Here is a 21,035-nt window from a genome sequence, read left to right on the forward strand (position 1 = left end):
CTATTGAGCACCTCAAAAATATGATGGGGAACAAATTACGCTAGCCCCTCCCCACCCCAGTCCAAAATTTGAGAATTTAGCAGTACATTTTTTTACTGAAATCTAGAGCCATAATCATTATGCTTAAGTCTACAGATGTAGATGTTTGATGACTATTTTGATGCTGAGAATTTTCTTGTACATCAGTAAATGCAAATTTGTAGTGTATCCAAAGGCTTCTAAAGTGTGTAATTTCCACTTTAAAAGTGTCAGAATTGATTTGCCCTAACAAAAAAATACATAAACCCTTACAAAAAAATCTCCATTAATTTTCATCCACATTTCCTGTCGCTGCAGGATTATTTTGTTGTTGTAGCAAACTGGCTAAAATTAAGATCTGTCAAAAAAGGTGTATTTTTCTGCATATTTTTCTGTATCCTCCTGACTTGTAGTTACATTTTTTGGAGAATTAAATATGCTTCTCTGCACTAATGTGGGTAAAATATTGAAAGGAATGGGAGTCATGCCAGCTAAGATAGTTCCTTTGCAGTATGCTGGGGCACGTACCACGAAACAAGTTAGCTAATCTAACAGCATTGATAGCCTGAAATGGCTTCTTGGTAGCTAGTCATGAGTTTGGGAACCTAGATGTCTTAGGTAAAGCCAACTTCATAAAACGGCTAGGTGGCTAGTAGTATTACAACAGGACCGATCTGAGGGAGCACGTGCCCCCGATGGGCATGACACCTCTGCATCTGAGCATCAACAACATAACTGAGCATCAACAACACACAAGTGGTCAAATCATTTCTGAATTAGATAGTCTTCCTGGACCATTGAAATTACATTTGAGAAATAGTTTATCATAGTCCTTATAACCTGTGTGAGGGTTGCATTTCCTCTGAGAAACCCCCTCCAGGAGTCCACTCAGCATACTGCAAAGGAACTAACATGCATAGGAAATTAGCATTTAGTGGTCCAGTTTGTCCAGCCATTTTGAGCCCCTTGCCAACAGCACCGTGGTAACCCTTGATCTGTCATGAAGTTAAGCTCAAGCCCTAGACACCCAGAGACAGCTATACACATAAAGCTGACACTTTCTTAAACCAGAATAAACTCCCAAAACACAATTTCTAGGAAATTGCAACAAGTTGAAGACTTCTGTTTAGGGAGATTGGGAACCTATATGTGCTAGCTAAAGCCAACTTCATAAAATTGCTAGGTGGTTAGTAGTATTAGAGAAATATATATTTTTTCTTCAACAGGACAAATCTGTGCATCAAGTACACAACAAGTCCATGGAGAACTCTTCATGTTGATGAAAGTTAAAGTTTGGATAGTAAGTTCTAACACATTTTCATTGCCTGCCTCGACCTGAAAATTATTTGACCACTCCAGCCACCACTAGTCACAAGACCTAAAAAAAGGTCCACATTCAAATGCCCAAAGGCAACTAAATAAATAGCTTGCCCTACGTGTTAGTTATCATAAGTTCACATATCCTGTGTCATAAAATGTAACCTCTTCCAATTGGCAGAGGCAAAGGGCAGTCTGATTAAAAAAGAACATACATATCAGAAAAGTATTGGATGCCTCGTGTGTCTCTCAAACAAAAGACCCATCCTGTCCCTTCCCCCCACTGAGTTATTCATCCATAGTTTTTAAACGCTTCCAAGTCAAACTTGAATATGGAATGAAGAGCTAGGGCTTTGTGGCGGAAATATAATTAAGCTGGTGAAAGATGTATATGGTGAAGAATAGGGATGACATCAGGCCAATTTCACACTTGGCACTCGGATGGCCGGGCCCAAGCTAGGCTCTTGCCACGCAACACAGATCAAAGCACACTGACACTACCAAAAAGGCAAAAGAGGACTTAAGTATGCTAATCTCCAGGACAAATATATTTTAATCTTGTTAGCATACAAGTTAATGCCGCAGCTCAGTGACTGAACTTTATAGAGACAAAAGGGAAAGATTCACTTTCACAACATTTCTGAATGAGATGGTCTTCCTGGACCATTGAAATTACATTTGAGAAATTGTACAAATAGTTTATCATATAGTTCCCATTACCTGTGTGAGGGTTGCATTTCATCTGAGAAACCCCCTCCAACAGTCCACTCAGCATACTGCAAAGGAACTAACATGCATAAAAAATGAGCATTTAGTGGTCCAGTTTGTCCTGCCTCTTTGAGCCCCCTGCCCCTTAAGCTCAAGCCCTAGACACCCAGAGACGCTATACACACAAAGAAAAGCTTACACTTTCTTAAACCAGGACAAACTCCCAACACACAATTTAAAGGAAAATGCAACAAGTTGAAGACTTTTGTTTTGAAAGAACTGGAAGTGCAGTATGGGGAAAATGCTGTAATTCCTGATGGTAATGAAAATTATATATTGTATCTTGTTTGTATTCACCTAGTCTGGTTCATAGGGTTTCATTTGTCACATGTAGCCAGTGAAAGCTTGACCCATGCATTTGTTCTTTGGCCAAAGGTCTGACATGTTTTTCAAAAACTGACCCAAATATTTCCACAAAGAAGTATAGATACATTTTGTGTAAAACTGTACCAAAATGATAAATGATTTCCCTTGAAATTAAAATATTTAGATCATAAACCCCCCCAAATTGTCATTATATGATGAAGCTGTGAGGGTCATTATATGAAAATTGAACATTGTCCATGAAGTTGAGCTTTTTCCTGGCATATATAGCACAAAGAAATCTCCTCTGGAGGAAGTGTTCAATCTGTAGGTGAATTTACAACCGGTGTGCTCTGAGATATGAGTGTTATCACAATTGGGACGATAATTTACTTGATTTAGGCACTTAGACTAATTTGTGTTATAGGGAGGTGGTTATATCAGGCCAATGTATAACTATTAAGGCTCTCATGAAGGTTTTTCCCCCCACTGCAAACATTTGGTAACATTGCAAATTCACTGATAGAGGGAGATCCTGTTGGATTCATTTTTCACATGTTCTGATCTAAAGCTGGGCAATATGGACAAAAATTCATATTGTGATAAATTGCCCAAATTGAGGTGATAACAATAAATAGAACATCCCAGGTCTATTCTGATCTATATCCTTTAAAAAAAATGGGTCATAACATCAAACGTAAAGTTCAAATAACAAAATACAAAACAATACATCTAAAAATAAGATCAAGCAAAACAGGTGTATTTTTTGCGGGAGGATACATTTTTTAGGATAAATTGTTATAACATTTGACATACTCGCACAGATTTTAAAGCTCACAAAGGTTTAAAATGATACCACAACGAATTCAATTGTTGCAGATGAAAGTGAAGTGACTGCCCATTTCAAAATCAAGAATCAACTCCCTCCTTCATCTAAGAATTCCTCGTGCAAATCAAATGCAATCTGCCATGCAGAAATCCACCATCTCCAACGGTTGACTTCTGGACCAAGAACAGGTCTGGATAATCAAGACAGTCGGAATTCTATAACATTACAAACAATTCTAGAACTGTTTAGCTAAATAGACAAAAATTGCTGATCCAGCTCACTTTGACATTGTCTGTAGGTTGCCACGCCATCTTTTTTTGACATGGCGGCCTCCTCAGTCTCTAACAGCTGAGTACAGCACATTCAAACTTAGCTTTTTCATTTTTTACACTATTTACACCCATGTTATTATTTTGAGTGCCACTTCTTCCTGCATTTTTAAGAAATTAGGCCTACTAGGATTACCTAAAGAAACAAACCTGACTTTCTATCTCATGATACAATTCTGTGTATCTGACAACATTATACGAGCATCCCCATTTAAAATAGAAAACTTTATTTAAAAGAATGCAACTTGATTGATACAATATCCTTGAAGCATTATTTCTTCATTTGAAATATATATATCTAAACTGGTCCAATCACCCGCAGCAGAGACGCATGTAAAACTATAGTTCGTCACTCTGGAATTTTGTGCCTTTACAGTGATCTGAAAATGAAATATTGACAAATATTAGACCGCCATCTTGTCAGTTGGCCTGCTGAAAATAACTATCAATATTTGCAGACATCCAGTATGTGACACACCATTTACTGCAATGACACTCACAGAAAAACAAACTACATCATATTGACAAACATACGAGGTGGTTTCTATTCGGATGATAAATTCCAAATAACTCATACTTCACGTAGCACATTCAAACTATCGGCCTACAACCGCAATCTTGTTAAACAAAAACGTCTATTTTGCTCATCTAATAGAGTATCAGTGTCATATAAATTCACAACATCATCCTCCGCGACTCTATACCGATTCAAAAACAAACTGCTAAAAATGTTACGCTGCTCTGTTTCAGAACCGTCAGTTAACAGGGTTGAAACAAAATGGCGGATCAAAGACGATAGTTACGTAAGGGGGAAATCATGACACTACAAATAGAGCTGTTTTAAATGGTAATTGTCTGTATGTATCCATTTTCATATTCTATTTTAGGATGCATAATAAACAAGTGGTCATGTTTGTATTCCCTGGTAGGCACACACGGTACTCATCTAAACATGTTATGGGTAGCGCCATGAAAAATTGCGATATGAAAATGTTACGATATCCAAATTGAGAATTCTCAGGGCATCTGTACTCTATTCTTTACAAATCAAAGCTCTCCAAAGCCCAAACACCCAGATACTATTTTCTATGAACAAATAATCATTGTAAGTCATTTAAATAAATTCATATAAAAAAGCTAATCAAAACCCAATGGTGTTATACATTTGGGTAATAATGTGAGTAATAACAGTTCTAGTTAGTATCTATGCAGAAAGGGGCAAACAGGAGGCCTGGTGAGTGAGAAACCACAACATGTCTGAAACCGTACCTGATACTTCATTGCATAACTTGTCGACCACATGGTCTGTCTCTTTGGCAAAAAGAGAGATGATATCATCTTCAAATTCCTCCACAATGCTTTCACACTGTAACAGAAGAGAGGGGATAGGTTACCACACAACAGACAGCACACCAGGTCCTTTGCACATGAGAGGTTCACAAGCATGTAGTTTCACACAATAGTGGGCACAGCAGTGAGTGAGACTGCCATTTTTCCTCTCGCCATGCTGTTCAGCCATCTTGGATGACTCATGTAACATAGATAGATAGGCAACACGATTCCAAGTTAGCGATTCCACACACACATCTTTGCGCATCATAAGATTACTTGCTTGTGGTGCCTAACTTGATCTTAAATATGTGCAATTTACATGCAAGAGCTCAAGATAATTGTAAAGGAACAAAGGAAAATACGTTATCGTCTGCATTTTGGGTTAACCCCTGGCACGTCTCCCGAATGAAAAACTTCAACACTGAATGTTACTGTAATAACTGTAAAACAAATTATAATCATAATAATGACCATTTAAAATGCAAGCTTTAATACACATATTTCCAGATATTTATTGTCTTTCTATATTATAGACTACGGTGCATGCAATATACCTTAACTAAAGTAAAGTGGAAAAACAACATCAACGTACAGTTTAAAAAGTTACGGGCCCAATTATTAAGAACGGAACTGGATTTTCAGATAAAATGAAACTGTGATATCAACGACCAAGGCATAACATTGACTTCTGTGCTTTCAAAATTAAAATTGAAGTTTACCTCAGTTAACCAAACATAACATAACATACCCACCGCTACCAATATTTCAATAGACTTTTGAAAGACTAATACTTGAAAAAGTATGTGGACATGCAGAACATAGGAAATAATTTAGCTACATCACATACTAATCTGAATGTTATATGAAACCATCCATGTATGAAAGCATGACTGAAAATAAAAATAAATACATTAATATGTGAGTAAATTAATAAATTATTGCCAAACTAACCGCAAATTGTAGGGCATTGGATCCCTCTGGGCCATCAAACTTGAAATTGTTAAAATCAGGAAAATCCCCGGCATCAGAACTTCTTGGAGCAAATCTTTTGTATTGCTTTTTCTTGGTGTCTGGGTCCACATGAAGAGCATAGTCACTCATGCTACCACAAACTCCATCCAGAAGCTCACTCAAGTTGGTCTCAGATCTAGCAAGAGGGACCTGGTGGATAAAAAGACACAAAAGTATATATATATATATATATATATATATATAAAAAAATGTATCAGGTTTAATCTAAATTTAACTTAATTGAGTCCAGTTCTATGACGTTGCTTAGGATCCGTCTGGGTCATGTTGGTGACCCCTAACTACTATTCCCATCACACAAACAACCCCTACTTCCCCTATGCTGGAACTATGACATTTAACCTGTAGAAGTATACCCCTTCCCCTTAGAAACAGAACAAAACATGCAGTAGTGTCTAGACAGGTCAAGGTGCACTATGCTCCCGCCCCCGTGGCCTCCCCAGAAGGAGAGAGGGGAAAGGGTGACTGGGTGCAGTGAAAGTGCCGGGGAGGGGGGCTGAGTTAAGGAGCAGGGGGAGGCCAAAACAGCAGCCAAGTGCAGGGTAAACAGTTCAGTCTCATCCTTTGGTCTCTTTTGGTGGTTCATCTCCTCCACCCTCGAATGATCAAAGCAGGAAGTTTTCCTTGTCAATCCCGGTCAAAAGATGCTGGGTGAGGGGAAGGGGGAGGCATATTGCAGATGAACTGGATTTTGTGCAATGTAGATATATCCCTGACCCTATTGTCCCCTTTCATCCTCAGTATGGACCCTTCCGGACCCACTGATTACATTACAGAAGCATTTCCCCCTCCTCCTTTTTTATATCTGACTCTTAGTGACACAAAGGGGCTTCCATGGCTCACTGCCATCTGCTCACAAATAAGATAAAAAGGTTTCAGGGAACTGCCTGAGCCCTGCCACACATCTCTCCTTTTTCAATGTAAAGGACCGGAAGCTAGTTGAATGTAGAGATAAATAGTTAATATTGAGGATGGTCTATCAAAGAAAACAAAGGCTTGACGACTTCAACATGAATGCTGAACTGTTAACTAATAGGTTATTGCAAAACGAAAACCAAACAAAGTGGAATTTCAAGTGTGCACTGCATTCAACCATAACAGCAATTATTGGGCAAAAGATGCTAACATGCAATTTTGATATTCTTAGTTTCTATATTTGTATTTTACACCATTAGTGAATTTTATGAAAATGTATGATGAGATTGTGACTTAGTTGTTAAAGAATGTTAAAGAAACATCTACCTTAAATGTAAAAAATATATATAAATAAAAATAAAAACATCCAGTATTAAAAAATCCAACCTAAAGCAGAACCTTATCAAGCAATCCTGAAAATGTTGTGGAATTAAATTCCTTCCTTACCAGTATGAGGGATTTGAAAGGGACCAGTCAATCACACATTTCCTAAAGAATGAGGAGGGGACTAGGCAGGCCTGGAAGAGAAAAGGCTTCTCATGGATGCTATCTTCCATTGAATTCCCATTTGAAAACCAGCCATTATTGTAACACTGAGGAAAGGGGCTTTCAATTTCTTGTGAGAATAATATGGACCAATGAAAAACACAAATTCATAAAAACTAGAATCTATTAATGCCACCATTTACAACAATGTGTAATGTTGTTATAGTCTTCAGAAATTGATTGCCACAGTATGTACCTTTATCATTACAATCCAGAAATGGAATTTAATGAAGAGTGACAACAATTTCTCTCTATGGTCCAACCAGAATAATTAAAAGCCATTAATTGAGAATGAATAAATGAATGAAGAAAACAAATAAATAAATAAATAAATGAATAAATAAATAAATGTGTGTGTGTGTACAGAAAAAGGTAAGACAAAGGTAAGACATTAACAACTTCCATCAACTTATTCAATTAAGTTCAATGTCTTTGGCTTAATGATTCATTGTTGTAGGTTTAACATTGTGGTGTGAACCTTGCCTTCAGGGAGCCCCACTGGTTGCTGGAGAGCAACGGAGACTTAAGACCAGCTAATCTCGTATGATGGAATCTAAGCTTGGACACCCCTCCCTCCTTGATTCAGACAGGGTCAAAAGCCAGTGGGGTGGGGGAGGGTTTCTTTGATTTATGCTCAGAAGTCAAAACAAGCCATTGATTAGCGCAACAGGTAGGCCTACACTTCAATAGGGCTGTTAGTACAGAAGTTGATCAGCCATCACTGTCTGTTGGCCGTTTCACTTAAAGGGCTAATCATCAGTTGAAACAATAACAAAGCGTTTCCCCACCACTGATTAAGTAAAAAACTAAGAGATGGGGCTGGAGAAATGTAATCACTCAAATTCATATAACAGAGCTATGGATGCAAGGTCTGACCATCCATGATATCAAAATTATAGTTTTAACCATGTTGAGGATAAACAGTGTTTGCTTATATTTACTTGGTTTCTAAACATTGGAGAAAGAAATGCTTTTATTTGGGGTTCTGATGAGTTACGACAGTTCAACTAAGCTCATGAGACATTTTTATGTTATATTTTTCAAGAATCAAATGGGTACATATCATTAATTTATAAATCCAAACGTGGACATAGCAACTGCTGATTGCCCCTTTAAAAGTCAGTGTGCTTACTGTTCAGAGCACTGTAATATCAAACTACTTAAGTCATTACTTAACTCTTCTCTTACGGACATTCATTTGCACTATATCATTGCATTCATACTCTCTCTCTACTAACAACAAGAGGGGTAATGCAGAGGCACACCCCCACAGCTTGAGGGCAAACAAAATGGAATATGAACAAGACTCACATGGGTATACAAACTGTAATTAGCATTTTTCAAATGAACCCTCTTTTAGAAAACACTTAATGAGAGTCTGTGAATATGACATACACAGTTGATCCATAGATTGAGCATAATGAACAGGAAGGAACGAGACAACTTGATGGCAAGAGAAGACCAAGACAACTCAAATGTTTATAATAGTATGTTTGATTACATTCAAACCAATATGAATGAGAGAACTGGAGTTGTCATATTAGGAAATATGTCATAATCCCTTTTACTTGAAAGTTAACTTAAGGGGAAGAGGAAAACATGAAGCAGCCCGAGGTAAATAAACAGCATGTTATTAGCTATCAATTACCATCAAAAGGGGATTAACCCCTGAGATCAATAGGTGAGCTGACCAGCTAATGACAGTCCCTGGACACTAGGGATATGACACTGGAACACCACCAGGCATGACCTCTTCACACTACAACAATGCTTGGTTAGGAGAAGAGGAGAAGACCGTGGTTTTGAATTTCCAGAGGGTTAACCAATAAGCAAAGCTTCTGATTTCGGAAATGTAGGTGAAACACGGTGATAAAGCATTTACCAATGCTTACAATGACACAAACTGACATGAAGTTACATACTGATGTTACTTTTCTTATTTTCTTCTGCCGGGATATTTCACAACACACTAAATTCCATTTCTCAAGGTACGAGATTCAGGAAATCGAGCCACGTACCTACCAGACAATTACCGCTGTGCAGCGAACATTCATGTGAGCTCACGAGATCAGGTGGCTTGCGAGGCTACAGGAAACCAGGAACTACTATAAAACCACTAGGCCTAGCCTAAGTTTTGTCAAGTATTTTAGGTATAAATTTGCATTCTATATGAATGATGCAACTACGCAATCTCTAAATTCATAAAATATTTTATTTCCAGGAAGTTCAATCAATAGCCGTGTGTGTACTATGAGATGTTTGGCTTCAGCGGAGTGCACTTTGGCAACAAGCTTTTACTTAGGTAGCTACCTTTTTATCAGTCAGGCTCCCATCAGGCTTGAGTCTGAAGGCTCCCACATTGATGGTCTTCTTCGGATCAATCTGACTGATTGAATAATTGAGCTCATCAACAATAGCCCTGCATGCTAAAGAAAACAGATATAGGTTAGTACAATATAGGTTAGGGATATATACAGTTGAAGTCAGAAGTTTACATACACTTAGGTTGGAGTCATTAAAACTCCTTTTTCAATCCACAAATTTCCTGTTAACAAACGATGGTTTTGGCAAGTCGGTTAGGACATCTACTTTGTGCATGACACAAGTAATTTTACAAATAAATTGTTTACAGACAGATTATTTCACTTATAACTCACTGTATGACAATTCCAGTGTGTCAGAAGTTTACGTACACTAAGTTGACTGTGCCTTCAGTAAATGATGTCAAGGCCTTAGAAGCTTCTGATAGGCTAATTGACATAATTTGAGTCAATTGGAGGTGTACCTGTGGATGTATTTCAAAGCCTATCTATATCCACAGTAAAACCAGTCCTATATCGACATAACCTGAAAGGCCGCTCAGCAAGGAAGAAGCCACTGCTCCAAAACCGCCATAAAAAAAAGCCAGACTACAGTTTGCAACTGCACATGGGGACAAAGATCGTACTTCTTGAAGAAATGTCCTCTGATCTGATGAAACAAAAATAGAACTGTTTGGCCAAAATGACCATCATTATGTTTGGATGAAAAAGGAGGAGGCTTGCAGGCCAAAGAACACCAACCCAACCGTGGAGCACGGAGGTGGCAGCATCATTTTGTGGGGGTGCTTTGCTGCAGGAGGGAGTGGTGCACTTCACAAAATAGGTGAGATCACGAGGAAGGAAAACTATGTGGATATATTGAAGCAACATCTCAAGACATCAGTCAGGAAGTTAAAGCTTGGTCGCAAATGAGTCTTCCAAATGGACAGTGACCCCAAGTATACTTCCAAAGTTCTGGCAAAATGGCTAAGGACAACAAAGTCAAGGTATTGGAGTGGCCATCACAAAGCCCTGACCTCAACACTATAGAAAATATGTGGATGGAACTGAAAAAGCGTGTGTGAGCAAGGAGGCCTACAAAACCTGACTCAGTTACACCAGCTCTGTCAGGAGGAATGGGCCAAAATTCACCCAACTTATTGTGGGAAGCTTGTGGAAGGCTACCCGAAACATTTGACTCAAGTTAAACAATTTAAAGGCAATGCTACCAAATACTAATTGAGTGTATGTAAACTTCTGACCCACTGGGAATGTGATGAAAGAAATGAAATAAATAAACAATAAATCAATCACTCTCTACTATTATTCTGACATTTCAAATTCTGTAAATAAAGTGGTGATTCTAACAGGGAATTTTTACTAGGATTAGATGTCAGGAATTGTGAAAAACTGAGTTTAAATGTATTTGGCTAAGGTGTATGTAAACTTCCTACTTCAACTGTAGATCCATAGTATGCCCACAGGTAAAGAAAAGTAAAACTGTTCAAATGAAATAAGCTTGACAGATGGATGATTAACAGAATGACAGCAACATTGAGATACTACTAGAAACACAAGTAAATAAGCAATTATATTTATAGAACTGTTGATAAGAAAACATACAGTATATAGCTCAAAATATGATAACAGTTTAATAAAATGTTACTAAAATGCTACTTGTGTTACTTTTTCATTTAACAAAAGTCTTAATACTCACAAAAGCATCAAAGGAAATGCAAAAACATGACTAGAGCCATGCAATACTATTTTGTATACTGATATCTCCTTATGTGTCCACATTCCACACTCTCTATTCAGCTATCCATTAAAAAATGTTCAAGACCATTTCAATGATTAAGTGTTTACGATCAAGCAAAGCTCAATTCAATGAGTATGTATTTTACTGCTGTAAAAAGTGTTAAAGCCTCATCCTTTGACGAGGTCCAAATAAAATGTATATAAATTATATCAACACCAAAGTACATTAACCTTTTAAGCCTGAGAATGGTAAGTTAGATAGCATCCAGTCACTCTTTAATTAAAAACCGAGGCTTTGGTCGTTGTGGTTTAAAAAAAAAAAAAAAAATCTGATCTACAATTGGGGGTAATGCTTCACTAAGAATTGTACAGGATTTTCATGCCAGATGTCAGACTGTATGACTGGAGGGCTTCTAACAGTTCTTAAAATGTCATCGATACTATGACGCACAGTAGGATACACTAATGGCGTACCGTGCTGAGACTTTGTATTGGTAGCTTGACAAGTGTTACATAGTCATGCAAGGATGACTCCAAGGTTTGGTAAGACTGTAGTGTTGGTGTCGCTGTAGTGTTCAAAGAAAGAAAATGGCCATGTGATGAGCTGCCTTTCACCAAGTTCAATTTGGCTTTGTAAAATAAAATTACTAAAACTATGTATTAACTGAAAAAGTTGAATTATGATTAAATGTTTCCATAGTGATCCTCTTTTATTTTTAGATAAAGATCATTGTAACTTGTCTCTGTCATTCGTACACTTTTGAAATTCAACAGAAATAATTACAAACTGCACCAAAAAAAACACTTCCAAATATTTTGACAAATAAAATGATTGTCCAGAATTGTACGTGTAAATTGTATTTAGCAAAAACGAAACGGTTGATAATCAAGAAAACTATCAAATCTAGAATAGGAAACTGCTGCCCTGGCAGGTCAAATGACATGAAACGAGCTTACAAGACTTTAGTTTGCGTGACTCAACTTTCACAAAAGTTTATATTTTATGACAATACTTGTTCACTATGCAAATCTATAGTCTGCATTTACTATCAATAACTATTGCATTACATGTACATCCTGAAAACCCCATATCTAATAGGTAAAAAAGGACCAACTGGACGAATAAACATCACAATTTACCTGAACAATACAGCACCTTGTCTTTTTTCCCTTCTGTAGTTTTGATTAAGATACTCATTGCCATCAAGGCAATTTGTATAATCCATGATGCCATATTTGTTGCCTGAGGGAAAGAGATATGTATAAAGCAAGCAAGAAAAGCCAATTCATTATACGAATACAAAAAAGGTATTTGCCATTCAGCCTCCCACAGTCTATATAGCAAGTCATATTCTGAAATCAGGTTGGGAGGCAAATAACTGTAAAAGTTGCCTTTCTTAAAACTTGTTAGGGATTTGGTTCCGCTGTTGGGATCAAATCAGCGGAAATTTCAAGAGTGCCACCTATAGTTTTTGATAAAACTCAAACTTTCATTAAAACACACATGCAAGGTACTGAATTAAAGCTACACTCGTTGTGAATCTAGCCACCAAGTCAGATTTGTAAAATGCTTTTCGGCGAAAGCATGAGAAGCTATTATCTGATAGCATGCACCCCCCTAAATACCGCAACGTCACCTAAACAACAGATTTTGCGGTAGCCGGCGCTACCCAAAACGCAGAAATAAAATATAAAACATTCATTACCTTTGACTAGCTTCTTTGTTGGCACTCCTATATGTCCCATAAACATCACAATTGGGTCTTTTTCCCGATTAAATCCGTCATTGTATAGCCAAAATGTAATTTGCTGGAAGCCGGTCTGATCCAGGAAAATGCCCTTTTCCAAGACGCAACTTCACTTTTTAAAATTACAAAAGTTTCCTATAAACTTACATATCACTTCAAACAACTTTTCTAAACCAACTTTAGGTATTAATAAACGTTAATAATCTATACAATTGATCACGGGGCGATCTGTATTCGATAGCAGCAAGTCTTGAAATCACCGTCCATGTTTTCCATTTTCACAACATCCTGTGGAGAGACTAAAACAGGAAAGGCCAAAACGTCATAGAACCAAGGATAAAGCAAACTTTTAATGCCAGGACTGGCGACATCGTGTGGAAGCTGTAGGCGTTTACAAGGGATCTTCGCCTTAGACAATACATTGAATGGCGGATGAATATTCTTTTGGTGTTTTTGGTGATCAGTTTTACCAGGGATTTTTACTCCTAAACACGTTATGTAATAGCCACAGACACGATTTAACCAGTTTTAGAGACTTCAGAGTGTTTTCTATACACACATACTTATCATATGCATATACTATATTCCTGGCATGAGTAGCAGGACTTTGAAATGTTGCGCGATTTTTAACAAAAAGCTGCGCAAATTAGCATCATCCTTAACAGGTTTTAAGAAAGAAAATGTTTTTTAAAAAAGAAAGAAAAGATTTTCACAAACTGTCTAGACATAAAAAAAAGAATGTGTAACGCTTCAATGTGTTACTCCATCTGTGAAGGGGTATAATTGTACAGAGGCCGAGTATAAGTAGGTTTAACGTGGCCACAAAACTGACTGCCTCTCCACAAGTGTGTCAGAGGTTGGCCACAACTTGGCCAAGTTGTGTCATCTTTAGACAAAAATATTCAAACAGAACTTAGTCTACAACTTCAAGCTGGTAATGAAAAGCCGGCTATTGAAAAATAGCGGCACCGGAATAGAGTGGCCATGGATGTAAACAAATACTGAATACCAAATAAAATAAAATGGTTATTTGTCACATGCACCGAATACAACAGGTGTAGGTAGACCTTACTGTGAAATGCTTACTTACAATCCCTTAACCAACAATCCAGTTAAGAAAATAGACTTAAGAAAATATTTTTTTAAATAAACTAAAGTAAAACATTTGTTTTTATAAATAATAAAAAGTAACACAATAAAATAACAAAAACGAGGCTATATACAGGGGGTACCGGTACAGAGTCAAATAAAATAAAATCGGTCACATATACGTGTTTTTCAGGCTCTATCACATCTGGCCGTGATTGGGTGTCCCATAGTGCGGCGCACAATTGGCCCAGCGTCATCCGGGTTTGGCCGCGGTAGGCCGTCATTGTAAAGAAGAATTTGTTCTTAACTGACTTGCCTAGTTAAATAAAGGTTACACACATTGCGGGTGTAGCGAAATGGTGGTGCTTCTAGTTCTGACAGTGCAGCAATATCTAACAAAATCCAACAATTCGAAAACATATACCCAATACACACAAATCTAAGTAAGGAATGGAATTAAGAATATATAAATACAGTGCCTTGCGAAAGTATTCGGCCCCCTTGAACTTTGCGACCTTTTGCCACATTTCAGGCTTCAAACATAAAGATATAAAACGGTATTTTTTTGTGAAGAATCAACAACAAGTGGGACACAATCATGAAGTGGAACGACATTTATTGGATATTTCAAACTTTTTTAACAAATCAAAAACTGAAAAATTGGGCGTGCAAAATTATTCAGCCCCTTTACTTTCAGTGCAGCAAACTCTCTCCAGAAGTTCAGTGAGGATCTCTGAATGATCCGATGTTGACCTAAATGACTAATGATGATAAATACAATCCACCTGTGTGTAATCAAGTCTCCGTATAAATGCACCTGCACTGTGATAGTCTCAGAGGTCCGTTAAAAGCGCAGAGAGCATCATGAAGAACAAGGAACACACCAGGCAGGTCCGAGATACTGTTGTGAAGAAGTTTAAAGCCGGATTTGGATACAAAAAGATTTCCCAAGCTTTAAACATCCCAAGGAGCACTGTGCAAGCGATAATATTGAAATGGAAGGAGTATCAGACCACTGCAAATCTACCAAGACCTGGCCGTCCCTCTAAACTTTCAGCTCATACAAGGAGAAGACTGATCAGAGATGCAGCCAAGAGGCCCATGATCACTCTGGATGAACTGCAGAGATCTACAGCTGAGGTGGGAGACTCTGTCCATAGGACAACAATCAGTCGTATATTGCACAAATCTGGCCTTTATGGAAGAGTGGCAAGAAGAAAGCCATTTCTTAAAGATATCCATAAAAAGTGTTGTTTAAAGTTTGCCACAAGCCACCTGGGAGACACCAAACATGTGGAATAAGGTGCTCTGGTCAGATGAAACCAAAATTGAACTTTTTGGCAACAATGCAAAACATTATGTTTGGTGTAAAAGCAACACAGCTCATCACCCTGAACACACCATCCCCACTGTCAAACATGGTGGTGGCAGCATCATGGTTTGGGCCTGTTTTTCTTCAGCAGGGACAGGGAAGATGGTTACAATTGATGGGAAGATGGATGGAGCCAAATACAGGACCATTCTGGAAGAAAACCTGATGGAGTCTGCAAAAGACCTGAGACTGGGACGGAGATTTGTCTTCCAACAAGACAATGATCCAAAACATAAAGCAAAATCTACAATGGAATGGTTCAAAAATAAACATATCCAGGTGTTAGAATGGCCAAGTCAAAGTCCAGACCTGAATCCAATCGAGAATCTGTGGAAAGAACTGAAAACTGCTGTTCACAAATGCTCTCCATCCAACCTCACTGAGCTCGAGCTGTTTTGCAAGGAGGAATGGGAAAAAATGTCAGTCTCTCGATGTGCAAAACTGATAGACATACCCCAAGCGACTTACAGCTGTAATTGCAGCAAAGGCTGAATAATTTTGCACGCCCAATTTTTCAGTTTTTGATTTGTTAAAAAAAGTTTGAAATATCCAATAAATGTCGTTCCACTTCATGATTGTGTCCCACTTGTTGTTGATTCTTCAACAAGCCTGAAAAGCCTGAAATGTGGCAAAAGGTCGCAAAATTCAAGGGAGCTGAATACTTTCGCAAGGCACTGTATATGGATGAGAAATGTCAGAGCGGCATAGACGAAGATACAGTAGAATAGTATAGAATACAGTATATACATATGAGATGAGTAATGCAAGATATGCAAACATCATTGTAACATTATAAAAGTGACTTGTGTTCCATTTATTAAAGTGGCCAATCATTTAAAATCTGTATATGCAGGCAGCAGCCTCTCTGTGCTAGTGATGGCTATTTAACAGTCTGATGGCCTTGAGATAATCAGCTTCTTTCAGTCTCTCGGTCCCAGCTTTGATGCACCTGTACTGACCTCGCCTTCGGAATGATGGTGGACAGGCAGTGGCTCGGATGGTTGTCGTCCTTGATGATCTTTTTGGCCTTCCTGTGACATCGGGTGCTGTAGGTGTCCTGGAGGGCAGGTAGTTGGCCCCCAGTGATGCGTTGCGCAGACCGCACCACCCTCTGGAGAGCCCTGTGGTTGTGGGCGGTGCAGTTGCTGTACCAGGCGGTGATACAGCCTGACAAGATGCTCTCAATTGTGCATCTGTAAAAGTTTGTGAGGGTTTTAAGTGACAAGACAAATGTATTCAGCCTCCCGGGGTTGAAGAGGTGCCGTTGTGCCTTCTTCACCACATTGTCTGTGTGGGTGGACCATTTCAGTTTGTCAGTGATGTGTACACCGAGCAACTTAAAACTTCCCACCTACTCCACTGCTGTCCTGTTGATGTGAATGGATGGATGCTCCCTCTGCTGTTTGCTTTAGTCCACGATCATCTCCTTTGTTTTGTTGACGTTGAGTGATAAGTTATTTTCCTCGCACCACACTCCCAGGGCCTCGTTGTTGTTGTTGGTAATCAAGCTTACTACTCTTGTGACGTCTGCAAACTTGTTGATTGCGTTGGAGGCGTGCTTGGCCACACAGGCATGGGTGAACAGGAAGTACAGGAGTGGGCGGAGTACGCACCCTTGTGGGGCTCCAGGTTTGAGGATCAACATGCAGGGATACAGGGTAGTTGAGGTAATTTGTACATGTAGGTAGGGGTAAAGTGACTATGCATAGATAATAAACAGCGAGTACCAACAGCGTAAAAAAAAGGAAAGGCAAATAGTCCAGGTGGCCATTTGATTAATTGTAGAAGCTGTTTTGGACCTTTTGGACCTAGACTTGGTGCTCCGGTACCGCTTGCTGTGTGGTAGCAGAAAGAACAGTCTATAACTTGTGTGACTGGAGTCTTTGGCAATTCTTAGGGCCTTCCTCTGACACCGCCTAGTATATAGGTCCTGGATGGCAGGAAGCTTGGCCCCAGTGATGTACTGGGCTGTACGCACTACCCTCTGTAACGCCTTACAGTCGGATGCCGAGCAGTTGCCATACCAGGCAGTGATGCAACCGGTCAGGATGCTCTCGATGGTGCAGCTGTAGAAATTTGAGGATCTCGGGACACATGCCAAATAATTTCAGTCTCCTGAATGGGAAAATGCGTTGTCGTGCTCTCCACAAATTTCTTGGTGTGTTTGGACTAGAGGTCGACCGATTAATCGGAATGGCCGATTAATTAGGGCCGATTTCAAGTTTTCATAACAATCGGAAATTGGTATTTTTGGGTGCTGATTTGCCGATAAAAAAAAAAAGTTTAATACCTTTATTTAACTAGGCAAGTTAGTTAAGAACACAGTCTTATTTTCAATGACGGCCTAGGAACGGTGGGTTAACTGCCTCGTTCAGGGGCAGAACAACATATTTTAACCTTTTCAGCTCGGGGGATCCAATCTTGCAACCATACAGTTAATTAATCCAACGCAATAATGACCTGCCTCTCTCTCGTTGCACTCCACAAGGAGACTGCCTGTTACGCGAATGCAGTAAGCCAAGGTAAGTTGCTAGCCAGCCTTAAACTTATCTTATAAAAAACAATCAATCATAATCACTAGTTAACTACACATGGTTGATGATATTACTAGATATTATCTAGCGTGTCCTGTGTTGCATATAATCTGACTGAGCATACAAGCTTACAAGTATCTAAGTATCTGACTGAGCGGTGGTAGGCAGAAGTAGGCGCGTAAACATTCATTCAAACAGCACTTTCGTGCGTTTTGCCAGCCGCTCTTCGTTGTGCATCAAGCATTGCGCTGTTTATGACTTCAAGCCTATCAACTCCCGAGCTGAGGCTGGTGTAACCGAGGTGAAATGTCTCGCTAGTTAGCGTGCGCTAATAGCGTTTCAAACATCACTCGCTCTGAGCCTTCTAGTTATTGTTCCCCTTGCTCTGCATGGGTAACGCTGCTTCGATGATGGCTGTTGTCGTTGTGTTGCTGGTTCGAGCCCAGGGAGGAGCGAGGAGAGGGACGGAAACTACACTGTTACACTGGCAATACTAAAGTGCCTATAAGGACATCTAATAGTCAAAGGTTAATGAAATACAAATGGTATAGAGGGTAATAGTCCTATAATAACTACAATCTAAAACTTCTTACCTGGGAATATTGAAGACTCATGTTAAAAGGAACCACCAGCTTTCATATGTTCTCATGTTCTGAGCAAGGAACTGAAATGTTAGCTTTCTTACATGGCACATATTGCACTTTTACTCTCTTCTCCAACACTTTGTTTTTGCATTATTTAAACCAAATTGAACATGTTTCATTATTTACTTTAGGCTAAATTGATTTTATTGATGTATTATATTAAGTTAAAATAAGTATTCATTCAGTATTGTTGTAATTGTCATTATTACAAATAAAAAAATAAGAATTGGCCGATTAATCAGTATCGGCTTTTTAGGTCCTCCAATAAATCGCTAACGGTATCGGCGTTAAAAAAAAATCACAATCGGCCGATTATTTATTATTTTATTTATTTATTTGTAATAATGACAACGTTTGAATGAATGTTTACGTGCCTGCTTCTGCCTACCACCGCTCAGTCAGATACTTAGATGCTTGTATGCTCAGTCAGATGATATGCAACGCAGGACACGCTAGATAATATTTTGTAATATCATCAACCATGTGTCGTTGTGACCTGTCCCCAAATTAATATAGTTGGTTCAGAGTTAGTTTTGATATTTCAACCTGCGTGTCCTGATCGCGTCTGGTGTTGGTCAAAATAAACATGCGCGCGATGGCGGACGCACGCCCGCGAGCGGTCACGCAGACGCGCGCGAGCATTGTAGGTGCAATGATTAAATAACATTAATGTGTAATGTTTATTTTGCGACGCAAGCGGTGTGGTCCATACATACTGATCAACATGTCACTGGCGTCCAGTCGGCGTTTTGAAAGCGTCAAAATACGTTGACTGCGTTGAATGCAGCATAGAGAAACAAAATAAAGTTGTCGGGCAGCCTTTTTTCATGTAGCCTACGTAGGGTAAAAACATTATGAAGACAGACCAAATGCTATCCTGACATGAACTAACAATTCCATCAGTCAGAAGCATAATAGGCGACTAGCTTGCAATAGACCCTTGGCTAGACGTGAACTTACCTGTTTCAACGGTCAGGTGAGTGAGAATGGGGAACAACTTTTCAGCACGGTGGGCTATATCGGTGAATTCGGACTTCAGACCCCTGAGACAACGTTGTGGATTCTGATTGAACATAAAACAAACGGCTAAAGTGAAGTTATTTTTTTGCTCTTCATCTGTTTTGAATGAAACATGATCGTCTACCTTAGTCTGCTGACAGTGCATACTTACATGCTTGTTCCAGGAGTTGCCACGTTCAGCTAGGAAACAACAATGACATCTGAGTGAGCCAATAGTATTGTGTAAACTCAGCATATTATAGCCAATGACTGAACGCTGCCTCTTGAATTAACATGCTGAGAACATCGGCGTCTAGTTGCTCTGAGGTGTGTTCCAGATCGACCAAACAATCGCATGCTTTTGAGATAACTTTAAATTGATGCTTGTGAGTGAGTCATTCGCCAGTGATGCGCGGGTTGACTCATAACCCGCAGTCTTTGCGGTTATAACTGACCGGGCAGAAAAAGTCGATGTGAATCCAAGGAGGCAAAAAGGACAGTCTCTGAATTTAATTCAATAAGAGAACATCTGCGAAAGGAAATTTGAAAATAAAGAGAAGGTTGGGCCAGAAAAGTAATGTTAAGGAACGACTTGGTGAAGTGGTAAACAATGTTGACAGTCATACGATGTTGACTTCAAATAGGCCTATGGCATGTCAATTGAACTGTAGCCTACTGTCCAGATGGGTTAAATGGAAACTGAAATCTGGACACTGACTGTTAGGTCTAACACCTCTCACATAGCCTCAAATAACCCCTGCAGAATTAAAAATGTCTTCCAGTAAAATGATACAGAAAATGTAGACACAATTCGGACTTGGGAACAGGAGTGGAGAAATATTATTTATTTATTTCAGCATCTTGAGAGAATGGGAATGCACAGTTAGATATTATCTGTAGAGGTGCTATCTTAATCAGCATCATAAAAGCTGATAGTATTTCAACCACATAAAATATGCATCCAAGCTGAACTGAAATCTTATCAGAAACATGTTGGGTCATTTTCCACAGCATTCTATTTTCTTACAATTGGATGTCATTTTGAAATTTTGCAAAGAAAATCTTTCCAGTTTATTTGTTGTTGAGTTTTTGCATTTTCTCCCCTAAACGTCTTTGCTTCACGAAAGATGACGGAGAACTTTACCTATGTCAACTAGATTGAAGCATTCATTCTATCAATTTATGACATTCTGGTGAGCAAGGGT

At 38.8% G+C, this 21,035-nt stretch overlaps 1 protein-coding gene across 2 annotated transcripts; it reads right to left on the reverse strand.

Moving 5' to 3' along the window:
- Window positions 1-3,145: 3,145 nt before the first annotated feature.
- On the reverse strand, window positions 3,146-20,151 carry LOC118394687 (protein canopy-1-like). 2 transcript variants are annotated; one of them, XM_035788143.2, is made up of 7 exons: window positions 20,003-20,151; window positions 19,792-19,894; window positions 12,585-12,687; window positions 9,697-9,812; window positions 5,848-6,057; window positions 4,834-4,930; window positions 3,146-3,944 (listed from the first exon to the last, which is right to left on the reverse strand). In XM_035788143.2, exons 3-7 carry the CDS (start codon window positions 12,676-12,678, stop codon window positions 3,904-3,906), a joined length of 558 nt encoding a protein of 185 aa, XP_035644036.1. In that variant the 5' UTR covers window positions 12,679-12,687; window positions 19,792-19,894; window positions 20,003-20,151; the 3' UTR covers window positions 3,146-3,903. The 2 variants fall into 2 exon arrangements, with proteins under 2 accessions (XP_035644036.1, XP_035644037.1); XM_035788144.2 differs by lacking the exon at window positions 20,003-20,151 and having other exon boundaries at window positions 19,792-19,996.
- Window positions 20,152-21,035: the final 884 nt, after the last annotated feature.

Source organism: Oncorhynchus keta, chromosome 15 (assembly GCF_023373465.1).
Source record: "Oncorhynchus keta strain PuntledgeMale-10-30-2019 chromosome 15, Oket_V2, whole genome shotgun sequence".
NCBI classification, from domain to species: domain Eukaryota; kingdom Metazoa; phylum Chordata; class Actinopteri; order Salmoniformes; family Salmonidae; genus Oncorhynchus; species Oncorhynchus keta.

Coding starts and splice junctions, on each gene's coding strand:
- LOC118394687 (XM_035788143.2), bottom strand. CDS start 12,678: ATGGCATCATGGATTATACAAATTGCCTTGATGGCAATGAGTATCTTA. Junction 4,931..5,847: donor CCAATGCCCTACAATTTGCG/GTTAGTTTGGCA, acceptor CTTCTGTTACAG/TGTGAAAGCATTGTGGAGGA. Junction 3,945..4,833: donor GTTATGCAATGAAGTATCAG/GTACGGTTTCAG, acceptor TTTCATTTTCAG/ATCACTGTAAAGGCACAAAA.